Genomic DNA, 13219 nt, shown 5'->3' with positions numbered 1-13219 from the left:
TACAATATCACATTACACAAGGACCATAAGTGACATACATACACTTATTATTCAAACAGCTTTTTTGTTAGTAGAGTATTTAATTGTCTTAAAGTACAGTTCAATTTATTTTTGTAAGGTAATAAAACGTGGTGTTTTGTTTGTAAATTTACATGGAGCAATTTGAGTTGATGTTTTCCTTAAACTTCTTCATATAGTGGTTAGCAGGATAATATTTATTAATAATTTAAAAGGAAACTTACTTAATTTTGTTAACAGGTGTGTGTTGCAACATCCAAACTTTTTTCCAACAGATATTATCAATAAATCCATTCCAATAAGGCATGACATAATGTATAGATACAACATCCTGCTGAAACAAGGTTCGTATCGCTCTGTTGTTGAATGGACCAAAAGAGAAACAAATCTTTCCTACTGATGGGTCAACAGGGTCAATAGAAGGTAGGCTCTGAGGGTCAGGTCTTGACACGTTCCTGAATAACAATGCAACACCTGAGGGAATGGCATATAAAACAATTGCAAAATCTTTAGGTGTTACAGGGACCTTGTAAAGTGATAAGAATTCCTTATCTGAATAGGCCTCTTGTGAGGGAGTGTCTGAGAATTACTTCTTCTGGTCTTTCGCTGCTGCTATAATGGCAGCTGCTGTTCACTACCAGCACAGACAGGACAAGGAGCTGTTTTTGCAAGTCTTTGCAATGGGTGCCTCAAACCTAATTCACAAGGAATTCTCCGGTCAAAAATAAATGTAAGTCCAGTGGTGGAAAAAGTACCCAAGTGTCATACTTGAGTAAAGTAAAGATACCAAAATAGAAAATGACTCAAGTAAAAGTTAGTCACCCAGTAAAATTCTACTTGAGTAAAAGTCTAATAGTAAGTGGTTTCTAATATACTTATGTATCAAAATAAATGTAATTGCTCAAATATACTTAAGTATTAAAAATAAAAGTATGAATAATTAAAATGTCCTTATACTAAGCAAACCAGACAGCACAATTTTCTTGTTTAATTTTTTTAACGGATAGGCAGGGGCACACTCCAACACTCAGACATAATTGACAAAAAAAAAACATTTGTGTTTACTGAGTCTGCCAGATTAGAGGAAGTAGGGATGACCAGGGATGTTCTCTTGATAAGTGTGTGAATCGAACCATTTTCTGTACAGCTAAGCATTCAAAATGTAATGAGTACTTTTGCGTGTCAGGGAAAATTTATTTTCTTTAGGAATGTAGTGAAGTAAAAGTAAAAGTTGTAAATCTATAAATACTAAAGTAAAGTACAGATTCCCCCAAAAAACTACTAAAGTAGTACTTTAAAGTATTTTTACTTAAGTACTTTACACCCCTGCGTAAGTCTTTCTTCTAAACTAAACTACAGTCAAATATACTGTATTTATAACTAACACCCTTCTGTCTATGTATATAACTGGTATACAATAAATAAACAACAATAAACATAATGCTTTTATAGCTACAATAAAGCTAACGTTAGCTAGCTAATGACAAGCTCATCTCTGCTGCCTGAATGCTTTCACGTTTCTCTCGTCTGGGTTTCTTGTTGTTAGCTAGCACATGGACAAGCAGTAGCCTACTGCAGTAGTAAGACTACACAAATTATCAACATTTTATTTTTACTCTGCACAAATCATTGAGAACAGTCATCCCTCGAAAGCTAGCTAACGAACGTTAGTCTCAATGTTACAATCAACTGTATGTATGCTGACTACAGGTTTAACTAACGTTAGTTGATTGTAATATTGACGCTGTGTGCTGACTACAGGTTTAACGAACGTTAGTTGATTGTAACATTGACACTGTGTGTGTGCTGACTACAGGTTAAACTAACGTTAGTTGATTGTAACATTGACACTGTGTGTGTGCTGACTACAGGTTAAACTAACGTTAGTTGATTGTAACATTGACACTGTCTGTGTGCTGACTACAGGTTTGGACGTCACTCTACAGATGAACCCTCTATCCTGACACCTGTGGAGCAGTGCTGCAGGTATAACATTGTACATGATTAAACATTAAGGTGCAATAAGTTGTGTTATCATGAATATATATACTCAGCTAGAGGAGAGAACATGATAAATGAAAAATATAATTTATTCCTCTTTCTCAACTTTCACTCCGTTTATCTCTCGCTCTCTTTCTCCTTCTCTAGGATCCGTCACTCTACCCTCCTGTGTCTGTCTGCGTCTCCTCTCCCTGCCCCAGTACAGTCTGTGATGTCATAAGGGACTCTCTTTTTCATGATCCTCTATTCTCCGTAGCCCCTCTCCGAGCTGCACCTGTCCGCCCTGGACTGTTGCCTAGCGACCGTGCTCAGAACCTTTGAGCCGTTGCCAGGAGCAACAGTGTAGCCGCCAAGGAGGAGGCGAGGATCATGTCACTCATTATAAGACCTTGGTTACACCTGTGACACATGCAGGGTAGTCTCTTAGAAAACAGGATTCCAAATGGGTTCTTGGCTGTCCCCATAGGAGAACTCTTTTCGGTTCCAGGTAGAACCATTTTGGGTTCCAGTTGTGTTTTGACAAGGTAGGGGTGGTATACAGAACATAGCCCAATTTGGTAAAAGACCCAAGTCCATATTATGGAAAGAACAGCTCAAATAAGCAAAGAGAAACAACAGTCCATCATTACTTTAAGTCATGAAGGTCAGTCAATACGGAAAATGTCAAGTACCTTTGAGTTTCTTCAAGTGCAGTCGCAAAAACCATCAAGCTCTATGATGAAACTGGCTCACATCAGGACCCCCACAGGAAAGGAGGACCCAGAGTTACATGAAGAGGGTAAGTTCATTAGAGTTAACTGCACCTCAGATTGCAGCCCAAATACAGTGCCTTGCGAAAGTATTCGGCCCCCTTGAACTTTGCGACCTTTTGCCACATTTCAGGCTTCAAACATAAAGATATAAAACTGTATTTTTTTGTGAAGAATCAACAACAAGTGGGACACAATCATGAAGTGGAACGACATTTATTGGATATTTCAAACTTTTTTAACAAATCAAAAACTGAAAAATTGGGCGTGCAAAATTATTCAGCCCCCTTAAGTTAATACTTTGTAGCACCACCTTTTGCTGCGATTACAGCTGTAAGTCGCTTGGGGTATGTCTCTATCAGTTTTGCACATCGAGAGACTGACATTTTTTCCCATTCCTCCTTGCAAAACAGCTCGAGCTCAGTGAGGTTGGATGGAGAGCATTTGTGAACAGCAGTTTTCAGTTCTTTCCACAGATTCTCGATTGGATTCAGGTCTGGACTTTGACTTGGCCATTCTAACACCTGGATATGTTTATTTTTGAAACATTCCATTGTAGATTTTGCTTTATGTTTTGGATCATTGTCTTGTTGGAAGACAAATCTCCGTCCCAGTCTCAGGTCTTTTGCAGACTCCATCAGGTTTTCTTCCAGAATGGTCCTGTATTTGGCTCCATCCATCTTCCCATCAATTTTAACCATCTTCCCTGTCCCTGCTGAAGAAAAGCAGGCCCAAACCATGATGCTGCCACCACCATGTTTGACAGTGGGGATGGTGTGTTCAGCTGTGTTGCTTTTACGCCAAACATAATGTTTTGCATTGTTGCCAAAAAGTTCAATTTTGGTTTCATCTGACCAGAGCACCTTCTTCCACATGTTTGGTGTGTCTCCCAGGTGGCTTGTGGCAAACTTTAAACAACACTTTTTATGGATATCTTTAAGAAATGGCTTTCTTCTTGCCACTCTTCCATAAAGGCCAGATTTGTGCAATATACGACTGATTGTTGTCCTATGGACAGTCTCCCACCTCAGCTGTAGATCTCTGCAGTTCATCCAGAGTGATCATGGGCCTCTTGACTGCATCTCTGATCAGTCTTCTCCTTGTATGAGCTGAAAGTTTAGAGGGACGGCCAGGTCTTGGTAGATTTGCAGTGGTCTGATACTCCTTCCATTTCAATATTATCGCTTGCACAGTGCTCCTTGGGATGTTTAAAGCTTGGGAAATCTTTTTGTATCCAAATCCGGCTTTAAACTTCTTCACAACAGTATCTCGGACCTGCCTGGTGTGTTCCTTGTTCTTCATGATGCGCTCTGCGCATTTAACGGACATCTGAGACTATCACAGTGCAGGTGCATTTATACAGAGACTTGATTACACACAGGTGGATTGTATTTATCATCATTAGTCATTTAGGTCAACATTGGATCATTCAGAGATCCTCACAGAACGTCTGGAGAGAGTTTGCTGCACTGAAAGTAAAGGGGCTGAATAATTTTGCACACCCAATTTTTCAGTTTTTGATTTGTTAAAAAAGTTTGAAATATCCAATAAATGTCGTTCCACTTCATGATTGTGTCCCACTTGTTGTTGATTCTTCACAAAAAAATACAGTTTTATATCTTTATGTTTGAAGCCTGAAATGTGGCAAAAGGTCGCAAAGTTCAAGGGGGCCGAATACTTTCGCAAGGCACTGTAACACTGAAACATGCATGAGAGCACCAGCTGTTCCGGAAGACTGTGGGATCACGCTCTCTGCAGCCGATGTGAGTAAAACAATTTAAACAGGTCAACATTCACAAGGCCGCAGGGCCAGATGGATTACCAGGACGTGTACTGCAAGCATGCGCTGACCAACTGGCAAATGCCTTCACTGACATTTTCAACCTCTCCCTGTCCGAGTCTGTAATACAAATATGTTTGAAGCAGACCACCAAAGTCTCTGTGCCCAAGAACACTAAGGTAACCTGCCTAAATGACTACCGACCCGCAGCACTCACGTCTGTAGCCATAAAGTGCTTTGAAAGGCTGGTCATGGCTCACATCAACACCATTATCCCAGAAACCCTAGACCCACTCCAATTTGCGAGGAAGGAAGGCTTCTGCCATGTAGCGGGACTGGACGCCGTGCCTGGACTGGGCACCGGCCCAGAGGAAGGCTCCTGCCATGTAGCGGGACTGGACGCCGTGCCTGGACTGGGCACCGGCGCAGAGGAAGGCTCCTGCCATGTAGCGGGACTGGACGCCGTGCCTGGACTGGGCACCGGCGCAGAGGAAGGCTCCTGCCATGTAGCGGGACTGGACGCCGTGCCTGGACTGGGCACCGGCGCAGAGGAAGGATTCTGCCATGGAGCTGGACTGGAGCCGTGCCTGGCTCTCCGGACCGTTGACCATCGCTGGAGGTTCCCGGACTGCTGACCGTCACTGGAGGTTCCGGACTGTTGACAGTCGCTGGAGGTTCCAGACTGTGAACCGTCGCAGAAAGCTCTGGACTGTGAACCGTCGCCGGAAGCTCTGGACTGGGAACCGTCGCCGGAAGCTCTGGACTGGGATCCGTCGCCGGAAGCTCTGGACTGGGATCCGTCGCCGGACGCTCTGGACTACCAAATACTAATTGAGTGTATCTAAACTTCTGACCCATGTGAGGTATGTGATGAAAGATATAAAAGCTGAAATAAATAATTATCTCTACTATTATTCTGACATTTCACATTCTGAAAATAAAGTGGTGATCCTAACTGACCTAAAACAGAGAATTTTTACTAGGATTAAATGTCATGATTTGTGAAAAACTGAGTTTAAATGTATTTGGCTGAGGTGTATGTAAACTTCCAACTTCAACTATATGCATCTGTTGGTCACAGATACCTTAAAAAAAACGGTAGTCAGTATCTGGTGTGACCACCATTTGCCTCATGCAGTGCGGCATAAGATAAAGGATTTCATGTGTTTTTGTATTGAATACATGTGTCGTGGAAATTACTACCAAGGACTCAAACTTAAATGAATAATTATTTATTATCAGCAAGCTGGAGAGATTCCAACAAACTTAATGCACCATAGTACATGTCGGTCAGGAGCTCTTTCGGGGCAGTCCCGTTAGTCCTCTTATATACTGCTTACACAGACAAGTTATATTAGCATGATTTACATTATTCATCATTAACATTTGGTTCCTGCATGTAAATTATAGAACATATTCTGAGCGTTCTGCCAAAAGGTCTGAGGGGGTCATGACCGTCTCCCCTCATAACTCTACCTACAGGAACCAATGATTGTATGAGACAAGTACAATTCAAGGCTCTCTCTTCAGATAACATTTCCCCCACACATGAATATACACCTACCATTGGTGAAACATTTTATTATACATTATTTAATGGATAATATGAGTTCATAAATTAAAAGATAGCTCTGAACACCTCCTCCGCCACCCCACCACACACACAGCACTTCTACTCCAAGACGCTTGATACATATGGATCCAGAGCTGCATATTATCTACACATGTTACCATGGCAATCAGACTTAGTAAAGTGTTAGAGAATGGGAGATGGATGACTGTTTACAAGATGTTTTCTATGTAAACTTTATTTAGGGATCTGGAACCGGTGCCAGAGAGAAGGGAGATGAAAGAAAACATGTTTGTGCTTTCTGGTGTTTTATCAGTGACCCTGAACGAGCAAAGCTCTTCCCACACTGATCACAGCTATAAGGCTTCTCTCCTGTGTGTATGCGTTGGTGTAGAGTCAGGTCTCCTGATCGACTGAAGCTCTTCCCGCACTGATCACAGCTATAAGGCTTGTCTCCTGTGTGTGCACGTTGGTGTTTAGTCAGGTGTCCTGACGTCCTGAAATTCTTTCCACACTGATAACAGCTATAAGGCTTCTCTCCTCTGTGTATTCGCTGATGTGTGACCAGGGTGGAATCTTGAGCAAAGCTCTTCCCACAATAATCACAGCTATAAGGCTTTTCTCCTGTGTGTATGCGTTGGTGTATAGTCAGGAGTCCTGATCGACTGAAGCTCTTCCCACACTGATCACAGCTATAAGGCTTCTCTCCTGTGTGTATGCGTTGGTGTATAGTCAGGTGTCCTGAATAATTTTTTGAAAAAGAAACATTGAACATCTAATAGTCAAATCAGAGTAAAAGCAGGTGAGCTGGTTCTACTGTTTTTATCAATTTACTGCTGTTTTGTGGTGGAGAACTGAGGAAGTCAACCCTTTTACCCAGACATAGACATGCTACAAATATTTTAACAACTTTTTTTGTGAAAATTGCATTCAATTGCTACTCGTTGTTGCACAATACAATACTATCTTCCATTCCCGTCACCAGAGGATTCATGGCTGATTTAAAGGACTAATATTACAATGTAAAATAGTGGTTTTGTTGTTTTCAGTTGTCCCCCATTACAGTCAAACGTGTTACTTTATTTGGCACATACTATAGTATTTATATTTCATTAAACCTCTTGATGGGAAAACGTGTTTTTTCTTTAGTTGAACACGTGCTTTTTATGACAGAATGTTAAAATGATGTGAAATCAAACTTTTTTTTAAACCAAGTTACACTTCTTAAAATTGGGTGGAACGACCAGATATTTTCATCAGTACATAATTAACCAATTAATTGTTACAGAAGCAGACTGTAATCTAATCCACATGGTTCATACTTAATGAAATCACATCTCCATGTTCCTCTTCTAGTCTCTCAGTTCCACTCTGCCCCGGTGTTTTCCTGCAGTCAACCAGGCCCAGCAGTAAAGCCGTCCCGGGAGACGTTTGACCCGGGGACTCCTGGAGGGTGGAGGGGGACGGGCTAGATTTATCCTGTTGGACACAATAAGTATTCTACATAGATTAAAATGAAACTAAATATTTTATTAATTTAGTCTACACCTCTAATTGATTTGGGTGTATCCCTAGAATATCAAAATTTTCCTGAAATGTTCAATCGTTCACTACAACAAACACATTTAATAGCATTGGGTTACTGGAGGCTTGGGACAGTCAGAGTTTCCACCATATTTTTTATACCAGTCTCTTTAGGGGTCTCATTTTAAGTAATCATGTAGATTTTAACACATTTAAACCAATCAATTGCTGGTCTGCTTAACATACAAGTGTTTAATGCATTCCTAAGGGTCAAGCACAAGTGCCATCTAATAAAAAAATTATGTGAGATGTTGTAATGACTGGACTTGCTCACCGGGTGGCAGCACTGGGGCAGTTGAATTTCACAGCATCATACTGGACATCCTCATCCTCTTTCTGGGGTTGAGGAGGTTGGACAGTGGAGTACAGAGGCACATCCTGGTTATTGGAGCAAGAGAGGTGGGCATTGGCGTAGTCAGCATCACCCTGTTTGTCTGTGCCGCAGTAGTGGCCATGGCCATGCCTGAGACGTTGTCATAAACTGGACTGAGTCTCCCTGGAGGAGAAAAGAGACAATATAAGCATTCCTTGGTAATATTCCATTGGTTCCACTGTGCCAGGCAAGATTAATCGAGCACTGTTAAAAGATCTGAAAGGAAACAAATACTTTTTGACCTCAACTCACCTGTCCATTCCCTGCTGACTTTAATGTTTTTTTTACACAAGTGAATGAATAAATCAATAATTTAACAACAAATCACGTTAATAACAACTCAAAATGATAAAGTAAAATATACTTCTTAGAAAGATGCTCAACTGAACCACATGAAGCCGGAGAGACAGAAGATGAGAACCACAACTACATTTCCTATAGCTGCATTATTCTGTATGTCCCATCAGCTGCACTAAAACCTGGTAAAGGGTTTTACAATAAAAATGTCTAGATCTTTTTGGGGCAAACTTATTCTAGAAGAGGCCTCTGGCCCATAGTGAGAAGCAGATGTTGTTGAGCAGATAATGGATTTAATATATTGATCTATTGAATACATGAATACACACCTTGTATTGTTGAAACATTATTCTACATTATACAAATATCTAATGGATAATAGGAGTTAATTAAATAAGATACAGCTCTGAACACCCCACCCACACCAACATCCCCCTCTATACACAAACTGTTCACTATGACATTTTCACAATTCAATTCCAATTCACACACTTAACAAGATAACATCCCTGGTCCTCCCTACTGCCTCTGATCTGGCAGACTAACTAAACAGATAACATCCCTGGTCATCCCTACTGCCTCTGATCTGGCAGACTAACTAAACAGATAACATCCCTGGTCCTCCCTACTGCCTCTGATCTGGAGGACTAACTAAACAGATAACATCCCTGGTCATCCCTACTACCTCTGATCTGGCAGACTAACTAAACAGATAACATCCCTGGTCATCCCTACTACCTCTGATCTGGTGGACTCACTAAACAGATAACATCCCTGGTCCTCCCTACTGCCTCTGATCTGGTGGACTCACTAAACAGATAACATCCCTGGTCCTCCCTACTGCCTCTGATCTGGTGGACTCACTAAACAGAGAACATCCCTGGTCCTCCCTACTGCCTCTGATCTGGCAGACTAACTAAACAGAGAACATCCCTGGTCCTCCCTACTGCCTCTGATCTGGCAGACTAACTAAACAGAGAACATCCCTGGTCCTCCCTACTGCCTCTGATCTGGCAGACTAACTAAACAGAGAACATCCCTGGTCCTCCCTACTGCCTCTGATCTGGCAGACTAACTAAACAGAGAACATCCCTGGTCCTCCCTACTGCCTCTGATCTGGCAGACTAACTAAACACAAATGCTTCATTTGTAAATTATATCTGAGTGTTGGAGTGTGCCCCTGGCTATCCATCAATAAACATAACAAAAATAATTTCCCACAACGTTTCTCTCCAGTGTGTGTGAGTAAGAATTGAGTTTTATAATCATTCGGAGTAGAACATCGTTAGACACAGTCGCAAATATAAATATTTTTTAAGAGAAACGGGGCTGGCTGAGTTCATCGATTCCTTTTGCTGGCCCACATGCCATTACAGTAGGTGGCCTAATGCACCATAACGTTGGATGCCAACCGCTGATAAACTTCACAGAAGATGATCTATTTTCATTGTTAGGGTGGCGACTTGAGTTTAAAATATATATTTTTATTTAACTAGGCAAGTCAGTTAAGAACAAATTCTTATTTACAATGACGGCCTATCCCGGCCAAACCCTCCCCTATCCCGGACCGGCCAATTGTGCGCCGCCCTATGGGATTCCCTATCACGGTCGGTTGTGATACAGCGAAGGATCGAATCAGGGTATGTAGTGGAGCCTTTAGCACTGAGATTCAGTGCCTTAGACTGCTGAGCCACTCGGATGCTCCTGAGTATCTGGTCATATATTTAATCATCTGACTTTCAAATCAGTGGAGGTGAACAAGTGCACACTTTAGGAGATACGTAATATGACAGATTTCTAAACATGAATGGGTACCTTGCTGAAGGAAAGGAAAAATCCCAACAACTTTTACAGTAATGTTTTTGTTGTCCAAGCTATTGTTTTTTCAGTGTTCATTCCTAAAACAAGAAATGTGTAAACTACAGTACAGTTACTTTGTTGTCACAGTGTTCAAATAAGGATTAGAGGGTTGCTGAGAGAATTCCAGTCTCAAGGCTGCAAGTGATGCACCCCTAGACCAGAGCAATCAAACATCTATTTAAATATACAAGCTCAATTAAGTTATGACAACATAAAATCTCACATCTCATGTAGGATAATATTACATCAGAAAGTTTTGGGATAAGATTTGACCTGATCTATAAAAGTTGAGTAAAGCCCATAAAACACTCAACAACAACCCTTTCACTAAGAATCATGTTGTCTGCTATCGTCTACTTTTACCTGACAGCAACTTGGAACAGAGTTCTATTTGAGTCCAGATGTTCTCAGGGCTGTTGTTGCATCTCCCTCCCTGCAGCCATAGAAACATAAAGAGAGACAACAAACACACTTTATAACTGGTGAAAAACTACACCTGATACTTCAATTAAGCAGGAAAAGGTCTCTATAATAACAGATGTGTAGCACTGTAAGACACGTGTTTCTCTGTTGTTGTTTTAAACCTGTTTTATTCTCAGGACCAGGACTATAACACTGAGTATTGGGGCCCAGGCCAACAACATATCCTGGTCTCTATTCTCAGTACCAGGACTATAACACTGAGTATTGGGGCCCAGGGAAACAACATATCCTGGTCTCTATTCTCAGGACCAGGACTATAACACTGAGTATTGGGACCCAGGACAACAACATATCCTGGTCTCTATTCTCAGAACCAGGACAATAACACTGAGTATTGGGGCCCAGGGAAACAACATATCCTGGTCTCTATTCTCAGGACCAGGACTATAACACTGAGTATTGGGACCCAGGCCAACAACATATCCTGGTCTCTATTCTCAGGACCAGGACTATAACACTGAGTATTGGGACCCAGGCCAACAACATATCCTGGTCTCTATTCTCAGGACCAGGACTATAACACTGAGTATTGGGACCCAGGCCAACAACATATCCTGGTCTCTATTCTCAGGACCAGGACTATAACACTGAGTATTGGGGCCCAGGACAACAACATATCCTGGTCTCTATTCTCAGGACCAGGGCTATAACACTGAGTATTGGGACCCAGGGTAACAACATATCCTGGTCTCTATTCTCAGGACCAGGACTATAACACTGAGTATTGGGACCCAGGCCAACAACATATCCTGGTCTCTATTCTCAGGACCAGGACTATAACACTGAGTATTGGGACCCAGGCCAACAACATATCCTGGTCTCTATTCTCAGGACCAGGACTATAACACTGAGTATTGGGGCCCAGGCCAACAACATATCCTGGTCTCTATTCTCAGGACCAGGACTATAACACTGAGTATTGGGGCCCAGGCCAGCAACATATCCTGGTCTCTATTCTCAGGACCAGGACTATAACACTGAGTATTGGGACCCAGGCCAACAACATATCCTGGTCTCTATTCTCAGGACCAGGACTATAACACTGAGTATTGGGGCCCAGGACAACAACATATCCTGGTCTCTATTCTCAGGACCAGGACTATAACACTGAGTATTGGGGCCCAGGGTAACAACATATCCTGGTCTCTATTCTCAGGACCAGGACTATAACACTGAGTATTGGGACCCAGGCCAACAACATATCCTGGTCTCTATTCTCAGGACCAGGACTATAACACTGAGTATTGGGACCCAGGCCAACAACATATCCTGGTCTCTATTCTCAGGACCAGGACTATAACACTGAGTATTGGGGCCCAGGCCAACAACATATCCTGGTCTCTATTCTCAGGACCAGGACTATAACACTGAGTATTGGGGCCCAGGCCAGCAACATATCCTGGTCTCTATTCTCAGGACCAGGACTATAACACTGAGTATTGGGACCCAGGCCAACAACATATCCTGGTCTCTATTCTCAGGACCAGGACTATAACACTGAGTATTGGGGCCCAGGACAACAACATATCCTGGTCTCTATTCTCAGGACCAGGACTATAACACTGAGTATTGGGGCCCAGGGTAACAACATATCCTGGTCTCTATTCTCAGGACCAGGACTATAACACTGAGTATTGGGACCCAGGCCAACAACATATCCTGGTCTCTATTCTCAGGACCAGGACTATAACACTGAGTATTGGGGCCCAGGCCAACAACATATCCTGGTCTCTATTCTCAGGACCAGGACTATAACACTGAGTATTGGGGCCCAGGCCAACAACAACATATTGGTCTGTTCTACATAATACAACTAAACTTGAACAAATATATACATATTTAAAAAATGTATATGCAATCAGCAATGTAAAACAAAACATGAAACCACATTCCAGATGTTTTACAATATTTTCATACAAGCATTTGTTCCACGTAACAACTCACCAAAAAGAAGTAGAATGGTAATGTATAGGACATTGTGCTGGAATTGTATTTCTGAAGAGAGTGCTCGCTCTTCTCTCACTCGGTTTTGGGTCATGCAGGTGACTGTGACCCTCAGACCAATTGGCAGAACACCCAGAATATGTTCTGGATGTTAAGATAGGAGACATTGATCCGTTTCCTGGGAAACTGAGCCTGCAGGATAACAGCCAGTCACATGCAGGAACCAATTCATGTTCTGTAGATTTGAGTTTAGCCGTATATAGGACAACTGCTGGGACTGCCCCAGCAGAGCTCCCGATCGATGTGTACTATGGTGCATTGAGTTGGTTGGAAACTCTCTAGTTAACTGTGAATAAACAATGATTCATTTAAGTTTGACTTCCAGTGAACCCTGTGTAGAATTTCCACAACAATATTATCAAGTGTATTTCCAGAGTGAAGAGAGAGAGGTTTGGTAGGAGAACTTACTGGCTGTGAGGAAACAGAAGAGTGTGAGGTCTGTGGTTGACATGACCTACAGGTACTGATGGGCAGAGCTGACTTCCTGCCCCCATGACGCC

At 42.1% G+C, this 13219-nt stretch overlaps 2 protein-coding genes and 1 long non-coding RNA gene across 3 annotated transcripts in view; 1 reads left to right on the top strand and 2 right to left on the bottom strand.

The window, feature by feature from the left end:
- LOC110508387 (zinc finger protein 501-like) overlaps positions 1–13219 on the top strand; it is a 109615-nt gene that overhangs the window by 35845 nt on the left and 60551 nt on the right. The gene's annotated exons all lie outside the window — the stretch shown is intronic.
- Positions 5785–7434, bottom strand: LOC118940338 (zinc finger protein 664-like). The gene has a single exon (XM_036949153.1). It carries the CDS (start codon positions 6891–6893, stop codon positions 6360–6362), a length of 534 nt encoding a protein of 177 aa, XP_036805048.1. The 5' UTR covers positions 6894–7434; the 3' UTR covers positions 5785–6359.
- Positions 7475–10909, bottom strand: LOC110494949. The gene is made up of 3 exons (XR_005036858.1): positions 10596–10909; positions 7977–8198; positions 7475–7597 (listed from the first exon to the last, which is right to left on the bottom strand). It is a non-coding gene; the product is annotated as an uncharacterized LOC110494949 (long non-coding RNA).

The sequence above is a fragment of the Oncorhynchus mykiss genome, chromosome 17 (assembly GCF_013265735.2).
Source record: "Oncorhynchus mykiss isolate Arlee chromosome 17, USDA_OmykA_1.1, whole genome shotgun sequence".
In the NCBI taxonomy this organism is placed as follows: Eukaryota; Metazoa; Chordata; class Actinopteri; order Salmoniformes; family Salmonidae; genus Oncorhynchus; species Oncorhynchus mykiss.
The sequence above is the reverse complement of the archived record's forward strand: the minus strand, read 5'-3'. Positions and strand labels throughout refer to the sequence as shown.

Coding starts and splice junctions, on each gene's coding strand:
- LOC118940338 (XM_036949153.1), bottom strand. CDS start 6,893: ATGTTCAATGTTTCTTTTTCAAAAAATTATTCAGGACACCTGACTATA.